This window comes from Cervus elaphus, chromosome 20, assembly GCF_910594005.1.
Source record: "Cervus elaphus chromosome 20, mCerEla1.1, whole genome shotgun sequence".
Lineage (NCBI taxonomy): Eukaryota > Metazoa > Chordata > Mammalia > Artiodactyla > Cervidae > Cervus > Cervus elaphus.
Window position 1 is genome coordinate 112,636,773 of NC_057834.1, and position 20,640 is coordinate 112,657,412.

Sequence of the window (20,640 nt, forward strand, 5' to 3'; positions counted from 1 at the left end):
AGTCCCCGCCCTCAAGCAGATCTCTTTGTAGTTATAAACAAACCAAGCCATTCAGAAACAATATTGTACTCTCCCAGGGTGCAGAACACCTTCACATATGTGCACTTACTTTGTTCTAACCACAAAATTCTGAGGTAAGTATTCTTATCTCCATTCTTCAGATAAGGAAACAGAGAGGCTGTGACTTGCCGCCTTAAATTAGGTAGGTATTAATTTGGCAGAATCAGAATAAAAACCCAGGTTTGTCTGACAAGCTGAGATTTGCTGATCTTATGGGCAGAGGATCTCCGCTAGCCATAGCCAAGGTCAGATAGAGCCCTAGACCTTAAGGAGTATAAGGAAAGGCAGATCTGAGGAGGAGGGGAGAGTTGGAGAAGGCTTCACGGAATGAGATTATTGCCTGGTTCTGGACAAGAAAGATGGATTTAGAAAGGTGAATGGAGCCAGCAGAAATCACTCTAAGCAAGTGACAAGCTACTACTGGGAGAGATGTGTTTGATCCATGCCACAAAGGATTCAAATTCAGCATAAAGAAACCCATAAGTCAATAAGAAAAAGATAAGCCACCTATAGAAAAATGGACAACAGATAGGAAAAAGCATTTCACCAGGGAAGAAATCCACACGACCAATACATTTTAAGAGGGCAACATAACAGCAAGGGCTGGGGCAGGGCTTTTCAAATTGAATATGCATTTGAACCTCCTAAAGCTCTTGTTAAAATGCAGGTTCTGGCTTGGTGGGCCTGGATGAGATTCCATCTCTCACAGATGATGAGGTCCTGCTGGTCCGAGGACCGTACTTTTGAGAAGTGAGGGGATAGGTAGAGGTACTGTGTGAAATTTTCAGCCACCCACGTCTATGATGCAGCTATGCCTCCTTTCAGCTGTGAACCTTGGGCAAGTAACAATGTTTCTGTGCCTCAATTTCCTCATCTGTGAAATGGAGATAGTAATAGTCTCCATCATTTGTAGTTGGGAGGACTAAGTGGGTTAACATACGTAACACATGCAGTGCAGCATGTGACAAAACAAGTGGTCAGTAAATGTTAGCAGTTGGTGATGGCCATAGGAGTTACTAGAGAAAAGCAAACTAAACCAAAGTGAGACACCATTTCACACCCACCAGAGGAAGATGGATGTCAGAAGGTCTGACACTTTCAAGACTGAGGAGACAGAAACTCTCATCACTGCTAATGGGGGTGCAAACCAGTACAGCCTCCTGGAAGAGTGGTTGGGCAATATCTGATGAAGTTGGGGGGCCCCTGCAGTGTGATTCTGGAGAAGGCAATGACAACCCACTCCAGTGTTCTTGCCTGGAAAATCCCAGGGATGGCAGAGCCTGGTGGGCTGCTGTCTATGGGGTCGCACAGGGTCGGACACGACTGAAGCGACTTAGCAGCAGCAGCAGCAGTGTGATTCTAGGTGTATGTGTATGTATATTTCTAGAGAGTGTATAAAACCTAGCCACTGGAAGCATACACGGCATGTTCAGGAAACTGGTTGGCTCTGGGGAGGGAGGGAAGGAATAATACAACTGGGTAAAAAAAGAGGACTACCTGTGGTGTTGGAGAAGACTCTTGAGAGTCCCTTGGACTGCAAGGAGATCCAATCAGTCCATCCTAAAGGAGATCAGTCTTGGGTGTTCATTGGAAGGACTGATGTTAAAGCTGAAATTCCCATACTTTGGCCACCTGATGCGAAGAGCTGACTCATTGGAAGAGACCCTAATGCCAGGAAGGATTGGGGGCAGGAGGAGAAGGGAACAACAGAGGATGAGATGGTTGGATGGCATCACTGACTCGATGGACATGGGTTTGGGTGGACTCTGGGAGTTGATGACGGACAGGGAGGCCTGGTGTGCTGTGGTTCATGGGGTTGCAAAGAGTCGGACATGACTGAGTGACTGAACTGACTGACTGATAGTTTTGCTATACTTGATGGAAAGATGACTAAATTTTAACATTTCTTATCTCTGGATGGTGGGCTTCCCCGGTGGCTCAGATGGTCAAGAATCTGCCTGCAATGTGAGAAACCTGGGTTTGATCCCTGGGCCAGGAAGATCCTCTGGAGAAGGGCATGGCAACCCACTCCAGTATTCTTGCCTGGAGAATTCCATGGACAGAGGAGGCTGGCAGGCTTGAGTCCATGTGGTGGCAAAGAGTCAAACACGACTGAACAACTAAACACAAACATTTGTTTGTTACATTATTTGTTTATTTGTTACATTATTCTTCCAAGTTTTTTGTATTTTCTTACGTTTTTAAATTTTGTTTTTCAGGGAAAGAGAGGGGGAAGAAGGGAGACATTAGAGCAAGTGGACTGAGTGGGTCTGGTACAGTGTTGGGTGTTGAGTGGGGAGGACAAAGAGATCCATCTATGACACCACCTTTCTTCAGGAATGAGGGGAAAAGAAGTTTAGAGAGACAGATGAGAAAGCTGAAACTCAGGTTAAGTGACCTATCATTTTAGTGGAAAATACATATTCTTTCCACATAGATTATGTATTTCATTGGACAAACATCAATGAAAACGTGACCCCTGCTTTTTAGCCACTGGAACCTTAATTCTGGGTCTTTCTGCCTGGATTTCATGCAGCTGGGGGAGACCTGAGATCCTCCATCTCATCATTGATGTGGAGAAAAATCACACACTGAAAAATTTCTGGGTTCAACTTCCCTCTCAACCCCACACCATGTGATTCAAGGGCAGTTCCTCGCTCTCTGAACCGCAGGCTCTTCTGTAACATAGAGAATTCTGGCGTTGGAGCATGGCTGTCAGCCTGCAGAGTGGGAAGAGGCCAGGCCAGAGCAGGGCCCTCCTGCCCTTTCCTCTTCTTGGGAGGCAGCCTGGGAGGAGCTGCCCACAGGGAGGGTGCGGCCAGGAGAGGCCTCCTGTCATCCCTCCTCCTGGCTGCCCCTGGTGACAGGCCAGGAACCTGCCGAGTTTTCTGCACTGCCTAGGGCCCGGAGACTGGAGCTAGTAGCCAGAGACATGAACAAGATCTTGCCCCAGGTAAGAGCTGCCCTGAGATGGCTCCTGACCTGGGGTGGGAGTGCAAATCCCGGGCTAAGGGTGGGCAGTAAAGAGGGGAGACATTGAGGTGACTCGGGTCCCCTGCCACCCCGGAGGCTCTCTACCAGGTTGTAGGGAGACACAACAGGTGAACCAGGTACATGGTTCAGGTGGTGGGAGCTGGGAGGGGCCAGGAGGCCAGGGGATGGAACGATCGACATTAAGGGGGTCACCTGTGGGAGCTTCTCCAAGGGGGTACCCCCTGAGCTGGTTTGAAGGGTGAATGTTTGCCAAATGGGCAGCGGAGGAAAAGGCTTTCCAGGCAAGGGCATAGTACAGGCAAAGGTGTGGGAACGTGAAAGAGACAGGAGTGTGGGGCATCCAAGTGGAGGGACAGGGTTTCTCCCCAAGGCTCTTGGTGACGCTTCTGAAAAGCTTTTCAGTCTAGACCTCCCCTCACCTCAGCCCACCCCACATTCTGTTCTCTTGGGCAGGGGGATGCCAATGGCAATGCTGCTGCTGGAAGCAAAGCCCTCCCTGGAGGGGAAGGTAAAGGCTGGGGGGGCCTGGGGCCAGCCCCTCCCCTACATGGGACCCCCTTGATGCTGGGCTGTGGCTATGGAGACACAAAAGCAGCTCCCTAAGGCTCCCTCCGTCTCTCAGACCTCTGCCCCGTTGTTGATGTCATCCATTCCCAGGGTCCTGGCCATCCATACTGATGGCCATTTGCTAAATGCATAAGCACATGTGAGCATGAACTGTGTGCTGCCCACCTCACAGACATACAGTGCCCCTCAAAACCCATAGAGGAAAGAGCTGTAGAGTCCAGACCCTGACTCAAAGGGTGGCCCAGGTGGGTCTCTTTACCTCCGAGGGATAAGGTGGGAGGGAGCTCACGTTTACTGAGTACCTGCTCTCGGCTGCTGGCTCACCAAGTGACCAGGACAGTGTGCTTTACTTCTGTGGAATAAAGAAGAAAAGAACACTTTTATTGAGCACCTGCTATGTGTCCAATCTTGACTCTCATTTGACCACTGAGGGGACAGACCCAGAGAGGTAGATAACTACTAATAACTATCAAGGATCAAGGCCCTATTGTGTGCCCAGCACCATGGGGCCTCTTCTACACCCAATGGTCAGCTCTGAGGGGGTCTCCTGTTGGGTGAAATAGCAGACGAGATAGCTGAGGTGACTTGAGGTCGGGTGGTTCAGCCAAGCTGGGATCCCGCATGGATGGGGGGCGTGAGGCAGGGTTCAAGTTCGAATTAGGGTCCCTCGGCTTGCAGAGCCCCAGAATATTTTTGCTCCACGCTGGCGCTCATTTATTTCAAGCCTGCTTCTTGAAGGGCCTGGTGTGGAAAAATGGCCTCCTTTTCCCATCTGTCCCCAGGAGGATCAGCACTTAAGGGCTTTCAGGCTTTGAAGTGTAACCTTCACCTGGCCGTGGACCCCGAGATGCTCCTGTGACCCCTCCTGCCCAGCCTGTGCTGCGCAAATATTTGAGAAGCAGCTGCTTGGCCGACCGACCAGGATTCTTCTCCTTCTCTTGCCAGCCTTCTCGCTGTCTCCCTGGTTACCCGAGTTTACAAGGGAGGCACCAACCAAGGCTGCAGGGAATGTGAGCTTCAGATTTATGCTGCATCTCCGTCTATGTCTCCCTTCCCAAGCTACACCCACTAAGAGTTCAGCCACACTTGCTGTCCCCCACATGCCATCAGGACCTCTATCCTCCTGCACCCTCTACCTGGACTGCCTTCTCCTTGCACCTTCCCCTCACCCACCCATGGAAATGCCATCCTCCTCTACGCACCCAGGACACCTCCTTCACCACACTGGTCACCTGGCTGTGTGAGCTGCTGGGATACAGCTACAGGTCTGACTGATGGACCAGCACAGAGCAGGCTGCTCTGAAAATGTCAGTGGACCTGACATTTTGGAAGTGACCTGAACTGACCTGAACTGGGTTCTTCCCTGGACCTCTAGGTCAGAACATTCACAAAGCACCTATTGTGTGCCTGCTGCTGGGCTGACCTCTGGAGACACACGCTCCTGCTCCTTCCCTCAGATAATAGTCCCCAGGGGACAGAGGAGTGCTCACGCTCTCCTTTTAACATGTCCAGACCTTGTCTTCTAAGTGAACTACAAGCTTTTGGAGGGCAAGGATCAGAGCTATGATTGCTTTTATGTCCTCTACAGAGCAGGGTGTTAGTCACTCAGTCATGTTCAACCCTTTGCAGCCCCATGGACTATAGCCTGCCAGGATCCTCCAGGCAGGAATACTGGAGTGGGTTGCCATTTCCTTCTCCAGGGGACCTTCCTGACCCAGGGATTGAACCTGGGTCTCCCATGTTGCAGGCAGATTCTTTACCATCTGAACCACCAGGGAACTTAGTAGGTCCCCAATATGATTCTCTTTCATTATTTCACAAGCCAGAAAAATTCAGAAGCAAAGTCAGTTAAAGGCATCACTGTCGTTTCCAGATTGGCACATAGTAGATGCTTAATAAAGACAAATAGTAGCTAGAACCTTTATAGCACTTACTATGTACCAAGCCCTGTTCTGATCCAGTACCTAGCTTAATCCTCTCAACAACTCTAATTTAGGCATTAGAGCCCCATTTCCCACATGAGGAAAACAGGCACAGAGAAGTAAAATGGCTTTTCAGTGTGGCCCAGCTGAAAAGTGGTGGAGCTGGGATTCCAACCAGCATCCTGGCAGGTTCCAGAATGAATAATCAGTTGACATCGTGGAAAGAGCACCAATTTTGGCAGCAGATAGATGTGGACTGACTTAACAGCTCCACACAAGGGGGCCTGGACTTTTCCTTCCCTGAGCTTCGGTTTCCTCATCTGTAAAATAAAGGTAGTCTTGAATAATGAAAATAATGGCTATGAAGGGCCTGCTTTGGTTTCTGCCCTGTGGCAGGAACTCAGTAAGCAGGTGTACATGTCTCCTTCCCTATCTCCTGAGGAGACAGACTCATGGAAGGACACGAGGGTTAGGGGGTGGAGCAGAGACCGAGGACCCTCATCCCGACTGCCACTCACCTGGATGTAGGCCAGGGCCAGGCGTTTGGTGGGGTGAGTCCACAGACAGAGCCGAGAGCATCTCAGTGGGCTTGGGAGCACCCTCCTCCAGGGAAGCCTGTCCTACCCCAGCACCCCAGAGAGGAGGGATCACTTGTAGGGTTCAGGGTGGGGGATCCCTGGGCCCCGGCACTGGCTGCTCCATCACTGGTTTCCCACCCCACACAGCGGACTGCAGCCCTTGCTGCTACTCACGCCGAGGGGTCTGCCTCTCAGCCTTCCTGATGCTCCTGCTGACAACTCTTGCAGCTCTGATCGCCCTGGTCGCCATCCTTGGACCCCCATCTCGCACGCCAGGTCAGGGTGGGCAAGAGAGAGTGGGTCAGACTTGTTGGGAAGGAAGAGGGAGCACAGAGTGATGGGGGAAACTGATCCTGCCTGGCTTCTCCACAAAGTGACTTTTGAACAGTTCCTTAGGGCGCATGTACAGATACACACTGACCCTGACATGCGCACATCTCTGAGCTTCCATCTGCACATCTGTATCCTGAGCTATTGAAGTGGACCCAGCTATGATGCCACCTCCTCCAGGAAGCCTTCCCTGCCTGCCTTGTTTAGGAGCCTTGTTTCAGCTCCCATTACTCTCACACTTCTTCTCCCCCAGGCCCGATCACCCAGAGTGGTGTTGTCCTTCTGTGTGTCTGTCTCCACCACAGAGGACAGGGACCTGTCCAGTGCAGCCCTGAGGCCAGGCAGGCTTCAGCAGTGAGCACCAACACCAAACGTGACCTCATAGAGCTAACAGTTTGCAGTGACACGGAGGTTAATGAATAACCACTTTAAGGCAGGCTTAGAGGGAGCTCTGAGAGTCTGGAGCAACGCTCTGGCCAGTCCAGGGGTCAGGATGGGCACCTTGAGAAGTTAAAGGCACTGAAGCGTGAAGGGAAAGCAGGACTGGTTGGTGGAGGGGGTGGCGGGAAAAGCATCCAGGCACAGGGAACAGCATGTGTGGAGCCCTTGGGGTGGGAGGAAATATGAGGAGAAGGTCAGTGGACTCGATGGACAGGGCAGCGGGTAGGGCCAGAGGCCCAGGGCCCAGTGCCTCGAAGGCTGCACTGGGGAAGGAGGTCACCATCTAGAGAGCCATGGAAAGGAATTAAGCCGGGGGTGGAATGTCACCAGACCTACCTTTTTGAGAGATGCCTGTTGCCTAGCAGGAGGTGCTAAGGGGACACAGTGAGAGTAGGGGTAGAATCCACGGCACCCTCGTGCCTGTGCATGGACACTGCGGGTAGATGTGAACACATGCAGAGTTGTGTGTTCACAACTCCATGCATGCACCTGTGTGTCTGTGTGTACATGTGTGCAAGCATCTGTGTGTATGCATATGCTTGTATGTGCAGGAACATATCTGTGTGTGTGTTTGCCCTTGTGTGTGCATGTCTGTGTTTGCGCAAGTGTGTCCAAGTGTGTATGTCTATAAGCAGTTGTGTGTGTGTTACAATGTGTCTCTGAGAGCCAGCCCCCTCACACTAGCTGAGGCTGTTCCAGGAGATGAGCTGCGACCCACATAAACTCGCCCCCACCTCCAACCTGCACACATGTGTGTCTGCGTGCACAACCCGCAAAGTTGGACCTCCCAGCTCCTCTGACAGTTTCTCTCCCCTAATTCTTTGGAGCAGCCCCAGGGCTGGGTGCTCCACGCAGTGAGACAGAGCGAAGACTCTCCAAGGGACAGACACTCAGATGGTCCCCACCACTCCTGGGCACTGCAGAGGCAGCCCGACCTCAGGAAGGAGAGAGGCAGCAGCCTGGTTATTAGCTGTGTGGCCAGGCCTCTTGAACCTCACCGAGTCTTACTTTTCTTATCTATAAAATGAGGCTAATGATGACACATTGCGCGAGGATTCAGGGAAACAGTAGAATAAAAATGTGAAGGTGTTTGCAGCCTGTCAAGCTGTCCCAGACATAAGGACTGTGGCATAACGGTCGCTAGCTGGCCCCAGGATGTTGCCTCTGACACCCTCACCTGCACCAGGAACCCTGCCGTGAAAACCGCGTCACTGACCCTAGGCCTGTCCTGGGGAGCTTCCCATGAGGTGGTTGTTCAATAGACATGGGAACCATGATTTTCTCTGCACTCTCTCTAGGGTTACTGACACAAAGGCTTTTATGTCATCTCCCCAGCAGCCCCACGGGGTGTGTGCTATGCTCCCCACTTTGCAGACAAGGAACCTGAGGCACAGAGAGGTCAGGTCACCTGCCCATAGTCACACAGCCAGCGCAGTCACACAGTGGTTGAACTGGGGCGTGCATACAATCTTCAATGCCGAGTTCAGTGTCCTCCCCGTGGCCCCAGCCCCTCGCTCCAGCTCAGGTGGGGCTCAGAGGGGAGAACTTGGTGATGCCCTTGTGAACACCACCCTTGACCCTTCCGGGGCTCGCCCTGCCCACCCAGGGGCCCAGGCCTGCGTGACGCAGATGAACAGGACGGGCTTCCTGTGCAACGACCGGAGCAGCTGCATCCCGGCCAGCAGGGTCTGTGACGGCGTCCGCACCTGTGCCCACGGCGAGGACGAGGAGGAGGCCTTGTGCCGTGAGTACCTACGCCAGGGCCCCTCGGGAATTGCCCCCAACTCCAGCTCTCCCTGCAGCCAGACTGAAGCTCGACCACCCTGAACGTACCAGGCACCCTTGCGTGCTTCTATGCCTTTGCTTCTCCCACTCTGTCCCTGTCACACGCACACACATATGCCCACACTAGGGAATGCCTCCATTCTGGGCCTGGAGAAACTTTATGTAACCCTCACGGCAGAGTTCAAGCATTACCTCCTCTAAGAAGCCTTCTCTGACTCCCAAACTAGATGACGTTCCCTTTACTGGGTTCTCATAGCCCCTGTGCTAACCTGTGTCCCAGCCCCAGTCACCTTGATTGTCAATCTCATTTGGCATGTTTGCCACCCCCATCAGACTGTGAACTCCTCTGAGGCAAACCTAGTCTGCTTGATCTTGGGGCCCAGGGCCTGGCACCGGGCTCTGCACAGAGAAATATCTGGAATGATGTGTTGAATAAATGATGAAATTAGTGAATCAACCAAGGAATGAATGAGAAGGTCTAATCCCAGAACTTAGACCTGACAGTTCTCAAGAGAGAGGAGCATGGCAGTTGCCACAGAGGAGGAAAAGAGATTGGTGAGTTAGAGTGGGTGGGGTGGGGTAGCTTATGAGTGGAGGGTCATTGCATCATGAGCTCTCAAGACCAGAAGAGATCTTAAATTCATCTAGCCCATTTTCCATCTCATGCCCCAATCCCCTCTGCCATCCATCCTCTGCTTGCACACTCCCAGGATAGAAGCTCACTACAACTTGAGGCAGCTGCTCCTATCACTCTGGTTTTCCCATGGGGACGTCTCCCTTGTACAGAGTTTAGGGCCCCCTCCCAATAGCACCCTTGACTGGTTCTAACTCTAACCTCCCATCAACCCCTACCCTCCAAAAACCACATGTCAATCTGTTTCCCGTGATGGTGGCACTGCATGGATTGGAGATTGCTTTGTTGTCCTACATGAGTCTCCTCTTCCCTGAACTACCCTTTGAACTCCCAGTCACCCCGTTGTGATTGGTCTTTCCCACTCCACCAGCATCCACAGAACACAAACCAACTGCCGTGTCGCTCTCCCTGGACTAGCCTCAGAGGTATCCGTGACACTTCCGGCTGGCTCTGGCCAGTCCAGGGAACAAAGACTTTTCCCCTCCTAAGTCTGGGTTATATCTCTAGTGATGTGGCCCGAGTTAGTGTTAATTTTGGTAGCGCTGTCACACTGCTGTCTAACACAAAACCCACCTTCAAGAAGGGTTCTCTGATTCCCTCTCACAAAACATGTGAACCCACATCCCCTGAATTCTGGGACCCAAGTGCAAGACTTCACATTTATTCTTTTTTAAAATTATTTATTTTATTTCTTTATGGCTGTGTTGGGTCTTCACTGCTGGTATGGCTTTCCTCTAGTTGCAAAGAGCAGAAGCTACTCTCTAGTTGCAGTGCTCGGACTTTTCATTGCAGTGGTTTCTCTTGTTGTGGAGTACGGATTCTAAGTGCAGGGGCGTCAGTAGTTGCAGCACATGGGCTCAGTAGCTGTGGCTCTCGGACTCTAGAGCACCGGCTCAATAGTTGTGGCTCACAGGCATAGTTGCTCCATGGGATGTAAAATCTTCCCAGATCAGGGATTGGATCCGTGTCTCCTGCATTGGCAGGTGATTTCTTTACTGGTTAGCCACCAGGAAAACCCCACATTTATTTTTGTTGTGTTCCAGTTGGAGGAAGCTTGCAGGTGGGATGGTTTTGGACAGGTGTTGAGAAGGACATTTCTGGAGGGAGGAGCAGAGTAAGACATGGTGTGGATGGGAAGGAGCAAGAGCTGAGTAGGAGTGAGGAAGGGAGAAGCAGCTCTAGGCATCCTGTTGGATAAACAGGGCAAGAACCCTCATCTCCCCTTGACTGACCTCCTCCCCAGGAAACCTTCTCCTTGTGCCCTTCCTGGATGCTCAGTGACCCCGGGTTTATCAGTTGCCAGGGTGGTCAGGACAATCCACCTCCATTTAGCCATAAGACACCTGCAGCCTGAATGTACCTGAATTGCAGCCAAATGTGGGCTTGCTCCTGCCTCACCTCTCCCTCTGCAGGAGCTGTGCCCCAGAGCCTCCCTGGCTTTCTCGTGGCTCACTGTGGAGACCCTGCTTCCTGGATCTACTCAGACCAAATGTGTGACGGGATCAACAACTGTGGGGACTGCTCAGATGAACTGAGCCCAGGTGGGGGTCTGGGCACAGGCTGGGCTGGGCAACTGGCCAGGTAGCGGCCGGAGGGCAGAAGTTAGCCAGAGAATCTCTGAGGTTCCCCCTGCGCCCCCTATTTGCATTCTAGGAAGAAGTTTTCCACTTCTGCCTAAATGCCTCAAGTGGCAGGGTGTTCATTACCACTACAAGTGGTTCCTTCCGGAGGGTTATTCTTCTGTGGTGGGAAACTTAGTTTCAAGGTCTCAAATGAGGAAGCCAGGGAGCCCAGAGAGCAGTCACAAGAAGAGTACATAAATGGCCCAACTGGGGTTTGAACCTGGGCTTCCCTCATCTCTGCACCACCCAACAATCCTGTGAGGAAAAACAGGGCAGGAATCACTGGCCCCAATTTATATGTAGGTAAACTGAGGCCAGAGGGGAGAAGCGACTTAGTAAAGTGAGGGATAAAGAGGGAGCTTGGGTATAAACCCAGGTCTCCCAACTCTAAGATTTGAGTTCTTTCACTGCCCCAGAGTCTGCTTCCAATCTCTTCCCTGGCATTCAACCCACAAATATGTTCTAAGCACTGTTGGGGGGGCTGGCCTGGCGCCAGGTCCTGCTGGGAGACAGCCAGGGGTCAAACATATGTCCTATCCCCAGGACTTACATCATGCTAGTGACCAAAGGTAGTGCCAGGAGTCCTGGAGAGGTTTTTGTTGGGGGGAAGGGGAGAAGAAATCATCAAGGGAGATCTCTCAGAAGAGGCTGTAATCAAGCAGGCCTTAAAAAATGGACAGGGTTTCACCAGGCAGAGGCTGGGTGTGCAGCAGGGAATGCTGGAGACCCAGGGTCCAGGGTAAAGGAGGGAGGCCTGCGAGGTTCCCTCAGGGAGTCATAAGTGGGCTGGTGGGACCAAATTTAGGGTGAGAGAGGAGGATGGGAGATGACATGCACACAATAATATTTGAACACTGACCGTGAGCCTGGCACTTGGCCTATCTTTCTTAGTAACAACCTTGAGCAGATGAGGAAACTGAGGCTCAGACAGGGTGAGAGACTTGCTTGAGGTCACACATAAAGTCACACAGAAGTTTAGCCCTTCTGGATGGCACATATACGGTATATATGCCACTTCCTGCTGCTTTGGTACCTAAGGCAGATACTGCTAGGCTTGAATACAGCTTCATTGTTTTTCCCAGCTCAGTAATCCTAGTCGGGCCTACTGATGGATCACATGAGATGCACATGAGACAGGGTACCTGTCACCCTGCCACAAGGAAGCCACCCCAGGAGGCTCTGAGCTGAGCTGGGGAGTCTAGATCCTCTCTTCTGCAGGAAATAAGGAATACAGTCAACCTGTGTCAGACAGAGTGGGGCTGTGGGGGCTATGGCCAGTTGCAGGGCTAAGGAGTGCCCTGGTGCATGGGGCATTCCAGTTGTTCTTCTATCTTCCCAGTGACTACCTGCCCACCCTGCAGCCCTGGGTGGTGGCCCTGCCCCTCGACTGTCTTCAAATACTGTAGCTGTATCCCCAGGAGCCTCTGCCGGGATCATGTGCAGCATTGCTCCGACTGGTCCGATGAGTACTCCTGTCCTGGCCCTTGACTGAGTCACCCAGGCCAGAGTGGGATGCTGGCTGGAATGGTATTGATAACCCTTCACATGTGTTATGAATCCAAGAGCAGAAAGGAGTCTTTGAGATTACATAGAGGAATCTACACACCATTGTCTCTGAATAGGACTTGCCTCTCCTGCTTTCAAGTTTTTTAACCTCTGCTTGAATTCTTCCAGGGATGGGGGGCTCATTACCATGTTAGGCAACTCCTAACAAAGATGAGGGAAATCTGCTTCCATGATTTGAGGCCTGCCTCTGGCGACACACAGAGGAAATCTGCTCCTTTGCTCCAAGACAGGCTTGTAGATACTGACCTTGTCACTCCTTGGAGAAAAAATAAGTTTTGGGCTTGAACACCAAGCTGAGAAGTTTAGCCCTTCTTGCTGGCACATATATATAATATATATGCCACTTCCTGCTGCTTTGGTACCTAAGGCACATGTTGCTAGGTTTGGATATAGCCTCAGTGTTTTTCCCAGCTCAATACTCCTAGTGGGGCCCACTGATGGATCACATGAGATGTACATGAGACAGGGTACTTGTCACCCTACCACAAGGAAACCACCCCAGGAGGCTCTGAGCTGTAGGGAGAACAGCTTGAGGAGCCCCTCCTCAACCCTTTCCATCCCCTCTCCTCTGAACCAGTTCCACCCTCACCCAAGACCACCTGCCCAACCAAACAGCCCAGGTTCCTTCAGGTAGGGATTGTATTTCAGTCCCAAAGCCTGAGTGAACCCGCTGTTTCTTGGCATATATTCCAGTTTTACAACACCCAGGCAGGCATGGATGGATATATCCATTAAACAGATGAGGAAACTGTGGCCCCCAGGATCTTACAGCAAAGTCAGGCTCAGAAGTGGGACTCAAACACGGTCCATGGTGTCCCAACCCCAAAGTCGTTTTTGCTACCAATGTGACCCTATCTTGGCCGGGGTAAAGGCAGAGTCTCTGGGTTTAAAAATGTAGCTTGAGGGTCAGAAAGTGTCCCACACTTATTCTGAAACATGGACTTGGAATCTGGCTAATAAGAGGGTTCCTGTTGATGAAGACATACATATCCCTGTTAGAAATTAATATAATCAATTCTATGTATCAGTCTCAGAGAAGGCAATGGCAACCCATTCCAGTGTTCTTGCCTGGAAAATCCATTGGATGGAGGAGCCTGGTGGACTGTAGTCCATGGGGTTGCGATGAGTCGGGCACGACTGAGCGACTTCACTTTCACTTTTCACTTTCCTGCATTGGAGAAGGAAATGGCAACCCACTCCAATGTTCTTGCCTGGAGAATCCCAGGAACAGGGGAGCCTGGTGGGCTGCCATGTATGGGGTCACAAAGAGTCAGACACGACTGAAGCGACTTAGCAGCAGCAGCAGCATGTATCAGTCTTCTGTGAGTTTTGAATTAAAAATGGGCATCTGAGAGACAGATGAGCTGCAGTTTCTTTATTGCCACCTGAGTCAATTCATTTGCTCACTGAACAGTCTCTGTGTGCTTGTTCTGTGCCAAGCCCAGTGCCAGGCACCCAGAGGTGAACAGACCTGGACCCCAGCACCCGAGGAGAAGAAGGTGTCACGGAGGAGGCATCTCACACTGGAAGGATGGGTGGGACAGCAGGAAGTGCTGAGCTGAGGGCACCAAGGACGGGACTTGGAGAGCCAGGATGTAACCATGTTTCTGACTCAGATGACCTGAGGGCCAGCTCATGGAACAGGATGCCTCAGAGATCCCGTCCGAGCGAGGCCCAGCCCTGGATTCTGGCACCTTTGGCTGAGTTTCTCTCCGAGGGCAGCACAAATGGGGCATAGCCAGCATGCTTGGGGCATCCTCAGTTCCGAAAACTGATCCAGAGGAACTGACTGACCCCTGAGGAGGAAAAAATGAAAAATTACTTGGACAGAGTGCCAGGCGGGCTATAAACCATGGGGTAACAAAGAGTCAGACACAACTGAGCGACTAAGAATAACATGGGGAACAAGAAAAGGTCCAGCAGTTCATTCCCAGCATTCACAGGCCAACATGTTCCTGACACCCGGAGCACTAGAGTTGAAAACAAGGTCACTGGGGAGAGGCCATGGGAACAGGAGCCTATGCTAGCTCCCGCTGAAACCACACAACTTAGATTAGGCTCATACTCAGCCAAAACCCAGGTTGGGACTTGAACCCACTGTCTTTTAATTGAGGTCACATGCCTGGTCTCAGGACTTAATGAAGCTCAGGTTCTTTAGATCTCTTCGCAGAAAGAATTCAGGGATAGGTAAGAAGTGGACTTATTTAGAGAGATACATATTCTACAGACAGAATGCGGTCCATCTCAAAAGGTGAGAGTGGCCCTGGGAGAAACACACTCCACACACAGAGCATGGGCCATCTCAGAAGGTGAAGGACCTGAAACACTGGGTGGTTAGTTTTTATGGGATGGGTAATTTCATAGGCTAATGAATGGGAGGATTATTCCAACTATTTTGGGAAAGGGGAGCTTTCCAGGAATTGGCCCACCATCCACCTTTTGACCCTTTATGGTTAACCTTGGAACTGCCATGGCGCCTGTGGGTATGTCATTCAGCACATGCTAATGTGAGTGTACAGTGAGATCCACCGGAAGTCAAATCTTCTGCCAAATTGGACCTAACAGTTCTAATCAGTGTATGTTGTATCCTCAAGGGCTTTGCCATTCTTTTAAAGGTTGTGCGCTGACTCCTTCCCTCCTGTTTCAATACCAGTCAGCCTCGGTGTTTCAGTTGCCAGAGAGGCCCCGTTCCCGCCAGGGGCTGGTGGTGCAAAGGTTGGTCCCTGTGGGAGAGAAGACGGGAGACCTCAGTGCTCATTCAGTCTTGAGCTTCTTCAGCGGGCTGCAGTTTCTCAGAAAAATGTTCAGATGCACTCAGTTGCACATAATTTTACCCTCTGCTCCCAATGAAGCCCATCCATGGGCCTTTACAGGAAGGGGGGCCCCTTCCCAGGGCCTGAAAGTGGGCCTCTGCCTACCACTCAGAAATGAGTTGTCCGAAAAGACACACAAACTGACATAGCAAAAAACTGTATTGTGAAGGGGCCCCAGGATGGAGAGCAATAGGGAACCCAGGAGAACTGCTCTGCCACGTGGCTCCAGCTGTATTGTGGTAATCGGGTTAATTTAGGGGTTGTGTTTGGCCCATATTTGGTCTGACTCAGGGTCCTTACTGATGAGACCTCCTGTTGTGAGACAACACATGAGCAAGTTATCATTCTGTCTGGCCAAGGTGGATGGTTTCAGTCAACCGTTCCCTAACTGGCCCGTGGGGTTAAGATGTTTCAGTTTATAGGATGAAGAAACCAAAGCTGACACCAACTTGCCTGAGTCCATTCAGCATGTCAGTACCCGGGGGAGACCAAAAGCCAGCTTTCTAGGTGCACACGGTTGACACTTGCTGAGTGCTCACTACTAATCAGGCACCATGCTAAGAAGAACTTCACCTCTCATCCTCCAACAAGCGTCCGAGGGTGGTACAGTGTTTATGCGAGGTTTAGAGAGGCCAGGCAGCTTGTTGAAGGCGCATGACTGGTGAGCGCAGAGGCAGGGAAACTGAGAATCCTGCGGGGTCTCCCAGAACAAAAGCCTTTCTGTGCCTCACCCCCTCATTTCTCACTTGGTCTCCTAGGTCTTTCCCGAGTTACAAAGAGCAGACTCAAGCAGTTACTATTAATAACTAGGGATGGGAAGAATATAGAAACAAAGGAACAGCAGTTAAACAAGAAAAATAACGAGAAAACAAGAAAAGTTAAGAAAGAAAAGTAATAATAGTTCAGGGATAAAACAGAGTCTTACTTCCTCCTCAAGGAATAAACATAACAATCTGATGCCTATCTTCGAGTTGTTCTGTAGCAACTAAGACCCCCAAAGTCAGATGGAGGCTGGTGACCACAGGCTGAGCACAAGCACTAGACCCCCAGACTGTTCGGAACCAGAGAGTGGATGGTTAAGATTCCTGAAACACCACACTGTTACTTCTCAACCAACCAATGAAAAGAAAATCAGGAATCCTGGAGCCTGCATCCCCAAATGTCGCCTTTAAAAATGCTCCCCTGTAAAAACAAAATGCTCCCCTGAAAGCCATTGGGGAGTTCGGGTCTTTTGAGCCTGAGCTGCCTGCCTATTCTTGCTTGGCCATGCAATAAACCTTTCTTTGCTCTAAATTCTGATACTTCCATTCATCTGGCCTTCCTGTGCCTTGAGCACATGGGCTTGGGTTTGACAACACCAGGAGTCTGGACACTTAGCTATGGCAGTTGGCTGTTTCATGCTAAGTTTCAGGAGGTCTGGGAAGCTTCCAGTGGCAGAGACTCCTGAGCAGGGCCAGGGAGGAGCCAGAGACAGGGCAGACCAGGCTGAAGAGCTGCAGGTTGCCAGTGCAAGGAGGGAGCCTATGGGCATGAGAAGCAGTCCCTCATGGCTGGAGTATAAAGAAGAGTCTTGGTTTCTGAGCAGGAGAGGTGAACTTGACCCTGAACATGCAGGGTGCTGGCAGAGGTTTTCAGCAGACAAAAAACACATTTGCTTCCTTTTTCTGGAAGAGAGGCTCTCCTCAGAAGGCTTTCCTTTGTACATGGATGTCATGACCAGACTACTTTGCAGGCAGGAAGGGGAGAGGGAAAGCCAAAAGGTGAATTCCCCTGGGAAACAGTAAAGCTTCCAGCAGAAGAAAGGGCAGGGCCTTTAATGAGTATGTCGACAGAAGGAAAATAAACAACTAAAAGTTGCAAGTTAAGTTTTACTCAGGGACCTTACTGAAAACTGTAGTCCAGGAGACAGCCCTCAGACAGGTCTGAGGAACCACTCTGAAGAGACAAGGGAGGAGCCAGGATATACAGGTTTGTTTTTCTTTCTTGCTGGGAAGACAAACACACACAGGTAGTTGAACATCAAAAGATTACCGCTAATCACAAAGAACAGACATCTCAAATGAATGATTTTGGCACTTTTCTATTCATGGGAAGATACAAGACTCTGGGTCCACTGAAATCATTCTTTACATATGCATTGTAACTATCTCGGACCAGTATCCAAAGCACAGAGTATTTCCTGGTTTTCTCCATTCTGGATTCCCCTCATGGTGCACCATTGGTGGGAGGCTGCAAGGGCTAATGGCTTGATCTTTACAAAAGTGGTATGTATAGTGGGCACCATTCTTTGTTTACTGGAATGGCAGGCAACAGTCCCTGTCTACAAATATTAGCAATATTTGGTGAGCATTTAGTACATGCCAAGCACTATTGCAAACTTCTATGTGTTAGCTCTTGTACCTCATTTTATTTTATCCTTGTAAAGGAACCTGGCTTGGTATTCGTACTCCACGGAGGCTAAGACAGATGAAGTTGCTGGGCTAAGACCACACAGTTTTTAAAAGATGGTGCCAGGATCAAACCTTGATGGGCCCAAGCCCAGAGCCTACTACCCCCCCCACTCCTTGATGGCTCACTCTTTCTTAGCCAGGACTCCCTAGAAGAGAAAGCTGGAGCCTACGCCAGGGGAGGCAGCCTGTCAACAGGAGGTGGCTGGTGCTGGCAGAAGAATGGTGTTTGTTCTTTTCTGGTTTATTGGTTCTTCCTTTCAGAAAGAAGCAGGTGCTGTAGCAACCTCCCAAACAGCATTCCATAAGCTAGTCCAGGAAGACGCAGAGCCCAGGGTGATCAGCCAGGCCCCTCCCTTGGTTCACATCAGCATAGCAGGGGATTTAATGCCACAGCCTGCAGAGAGAACTCAGGCAGCCAGCGTCAATATTTGCCATGTCCCAGCCTCCCTGGCCCCAGCTCCAAGATCAGTACGTTAAGTACAACAGGTTCTTCTCTGTGCAAATACGCAGGGATAGATGAATGGAATTTAAAATGGCTCAGGCTTCGCCACAGGGTCTGGACTGGAAATCTGACCTGGTTTAACCTTCTGCCATCACTGTTTGCCTGGGGCTCTCCATTCATCCTAAAATTCACCGAACCACATACATCAGAGGTGGTAAGGAGCTTGGAGTCCAGCCAGATTTCTGGTAGGAAGACACTGCTTCCTGGAGAAGTAGAGAGGGAGGGGACCAGCCCAAACTGACACAGCCTGGTAGCCGTCTCTGGGATTCTGAGGGCCACCCAGCAACTCCAGGCCAGGCAGAAGCGATTTCTCTTCTAAAAAGAGCGATTTCTCTTCCCAAAAAAGTGATTTCTCTTTTTTAAAAAAGTTATTAAAAAAACAAAACACACATTTATAGTTATATTTACATTTAGTGAAATACACAGATCTTAAGTGTATAGTTCAGTGAGTTTTTTTATTTTCTTTGGCTTCGTTGGGTCAGCTGTGGCATGGAGGATTTTTCACTGTGGCTCATGGACTCTCTGCTTGTGGCACAAGTCTCAGCAGTTGAGGCATACAGGCTTAGTTGCTTCATGGCTTGTGGGAACTTAGTTCCCTGATCAGGGAACAAACCTGTGTCCGCTGAATTGCAAGGTGGATTCTTAACAACCGGACCATCAGGGGGAGTCCCTCAGAGAGTTCTTTTTTTTAAAAAAAAACACACAGGTTTATTGAAGTATGATTGACAAACAGTAAGCTATACATATTTAAAATGTACACTTTCATAAGTTTTGGCACACATATATACCCATGAAACTATCACATAATTTCATGTCCATCGTGAACATGTCCATCATCCTCAAGAGTCCTAGTGCCCCTTGGTAATCCTTCACTCTCATCCCCCCTGATCCTCACTTCCATATTTAGACAACCACTGCGGAGTACATCATGAGAAACCCTGGGCTGGAAGAAGCACAAGCTGCAATCAAGATTGCCGGGAGAAATATCAATAACCTCAGATATGTAGATGACACCACCTTATGGCAGAAAGTGAAGAAGAACTAAAGAGCCTCTTGATGAAAGTGAAAGAGGAGAGTGAAAACGTTGGCTTAAAGCTCAACATTCAGAAAACTAAGATCATGGCATCTGGTCCCATCACTTCATGGCAAATAGATGGGGAAACAGTGGCTGACTTTATTTTTCTGGGCTCTAAAATCACTGTGGATGGTGACTGCAGCCATGAAATTAAAAGATGCTTACTCATTAGAAGGAAAGTTATGACCAACCTAGACAGCATATTAAAAAGCAGAGACATTACTTCGTGAACAAAGGTCTGTCTAATCAAAGCTATGGTTTTTCCAGTGGTCATGTATGGGTGTGAGAGTTGGACTATAAAGAAAGCTGAGCACCGAAGAATTGATGCTTTTGAACTGTGGTGTTGGAGAAGACTCTTGAGAGTCCCTTGGACTGCAAGGAGATCCAACCAGTCCATCCTAAGGGAGATCAGTCCTGGGTGTTCATTGGAAGTGTCACGCGAGTGTATGTTCCTCGGTTCTTTGTCTCGTCACAACAAAAATTTGGAGTGACGGACATTAAAGCCCCCTGGCGGGTCACAGCTCTCGGAGGACAGACCGTGTTATAGCTCTCAGGTCTCGAATGGACCGTGTTATAGCTCTTAAATAAATCAGTGTTACAGCTCAGTGTTACAGCTCTATTTATTTAGATAATAGCAGGAAAATCCATCTTTGAGGCGTGAGGGCACGTCGATCCAGAGACGCGAAGAGAAGATCGCCCCATCACTCGGGAGAGAGAGGGAGCAAAAAGGGGAGAAGAGGGCTTTGGCTCCTCTTTTTATATGTTTCTCTGTCCCTGGGCCTGCCTTATGTAAATTGGGCTTAGGCAGGAGCGTTTTTTGTTTTACCTGAGGTTCTCACTCCGGTCCTCGGACCTTCCTTTGTTCTATTTTCGCGGGCTTTCCCTTCCAGGTCTTTTAGCCACCACCATTTTGGACTCTTTTTCCCTATTCTAACTACCTAACAGAAGGACTGCTGTTGAAGCTGAAACTCCAATACTTGGCCACCTGATGCGAACAGCTGATTCATTTGAAAAGACCCTGATGCTGGGAAAGATTGAGGGCAGGAGGAGAAGGGGACGACAGAGGATGAGATGGTTGGATGGCATCACCAACTCAATGGACATGAGTTTGGGTAAACTCTGGCAGTTGGTGATGGACAGGGAGGCCTGGTGTGCTGCGGTTCATGGGGTCACAAAGAGTTGGACACAACTGAGCGACTGAATTGAGCTGAACTGATTTTCCATCAGTATAGGTTAGTTTGCACTTTTCTAGAATGTTATGTAAGGGAAATCATACTGCATATAATTTTTTTTTTTTTTTG

At 50.1% G+C, this 20,640-nt stretch overlaps 1 protein-coding gene across 4 annotated transcripts; it reads left to right on the forward strand.

Annotated features, from left to right (window-relative positions):
- Positions 1 to 2,794: 2,794 nt before the first annotated feature.
- Positions 2,795 to 19,203, forward strand: LDLRAD1 (low density lipoprotein receptor class A domain containing 1). 4 transcript variants are annotated; one of them, XM_043877312.1, is made up of 7 exons: positions 2,795 to 3,013; positions 3,508 to 3,562; positions 6,269 to 6,397; positions 8,499 to 8,636; positions 10,724 to 10,852; positions 12,273 to 12,460; positions 19,172 to 19,203. In XM_043877312.1, the coding sequence occupies exons 1-6, from the start codon at positions 2,993 to 2,995 to the stop codon at positions 12,419 to 12,421; spliced, it is 621 nt and encodes a 206-aa protein (XP_043733247.1). In that variant the 5' UTR covers positions 2,795 to 2,992; the 3' UTR covers positions 12,422 to 12,460; positions 19,172 to 19,203. The 4 variants fall into 4 exon arrangements, with proteins under 4 accessions (XP_043733247.1, XP_043733249.1, XP_043733246.1 ...); XM_043877314.1 differs by having other exon boundaries at positions 12,340 to 12,460; XM_043877311.1 differs by lacking the exon at positions 19,172 to 19,203 and having other exon boundaries at positions 12,273 to 13,655.
- Positions 19,204 to 20,640: the final 1,437 nt, after the last annotated feature.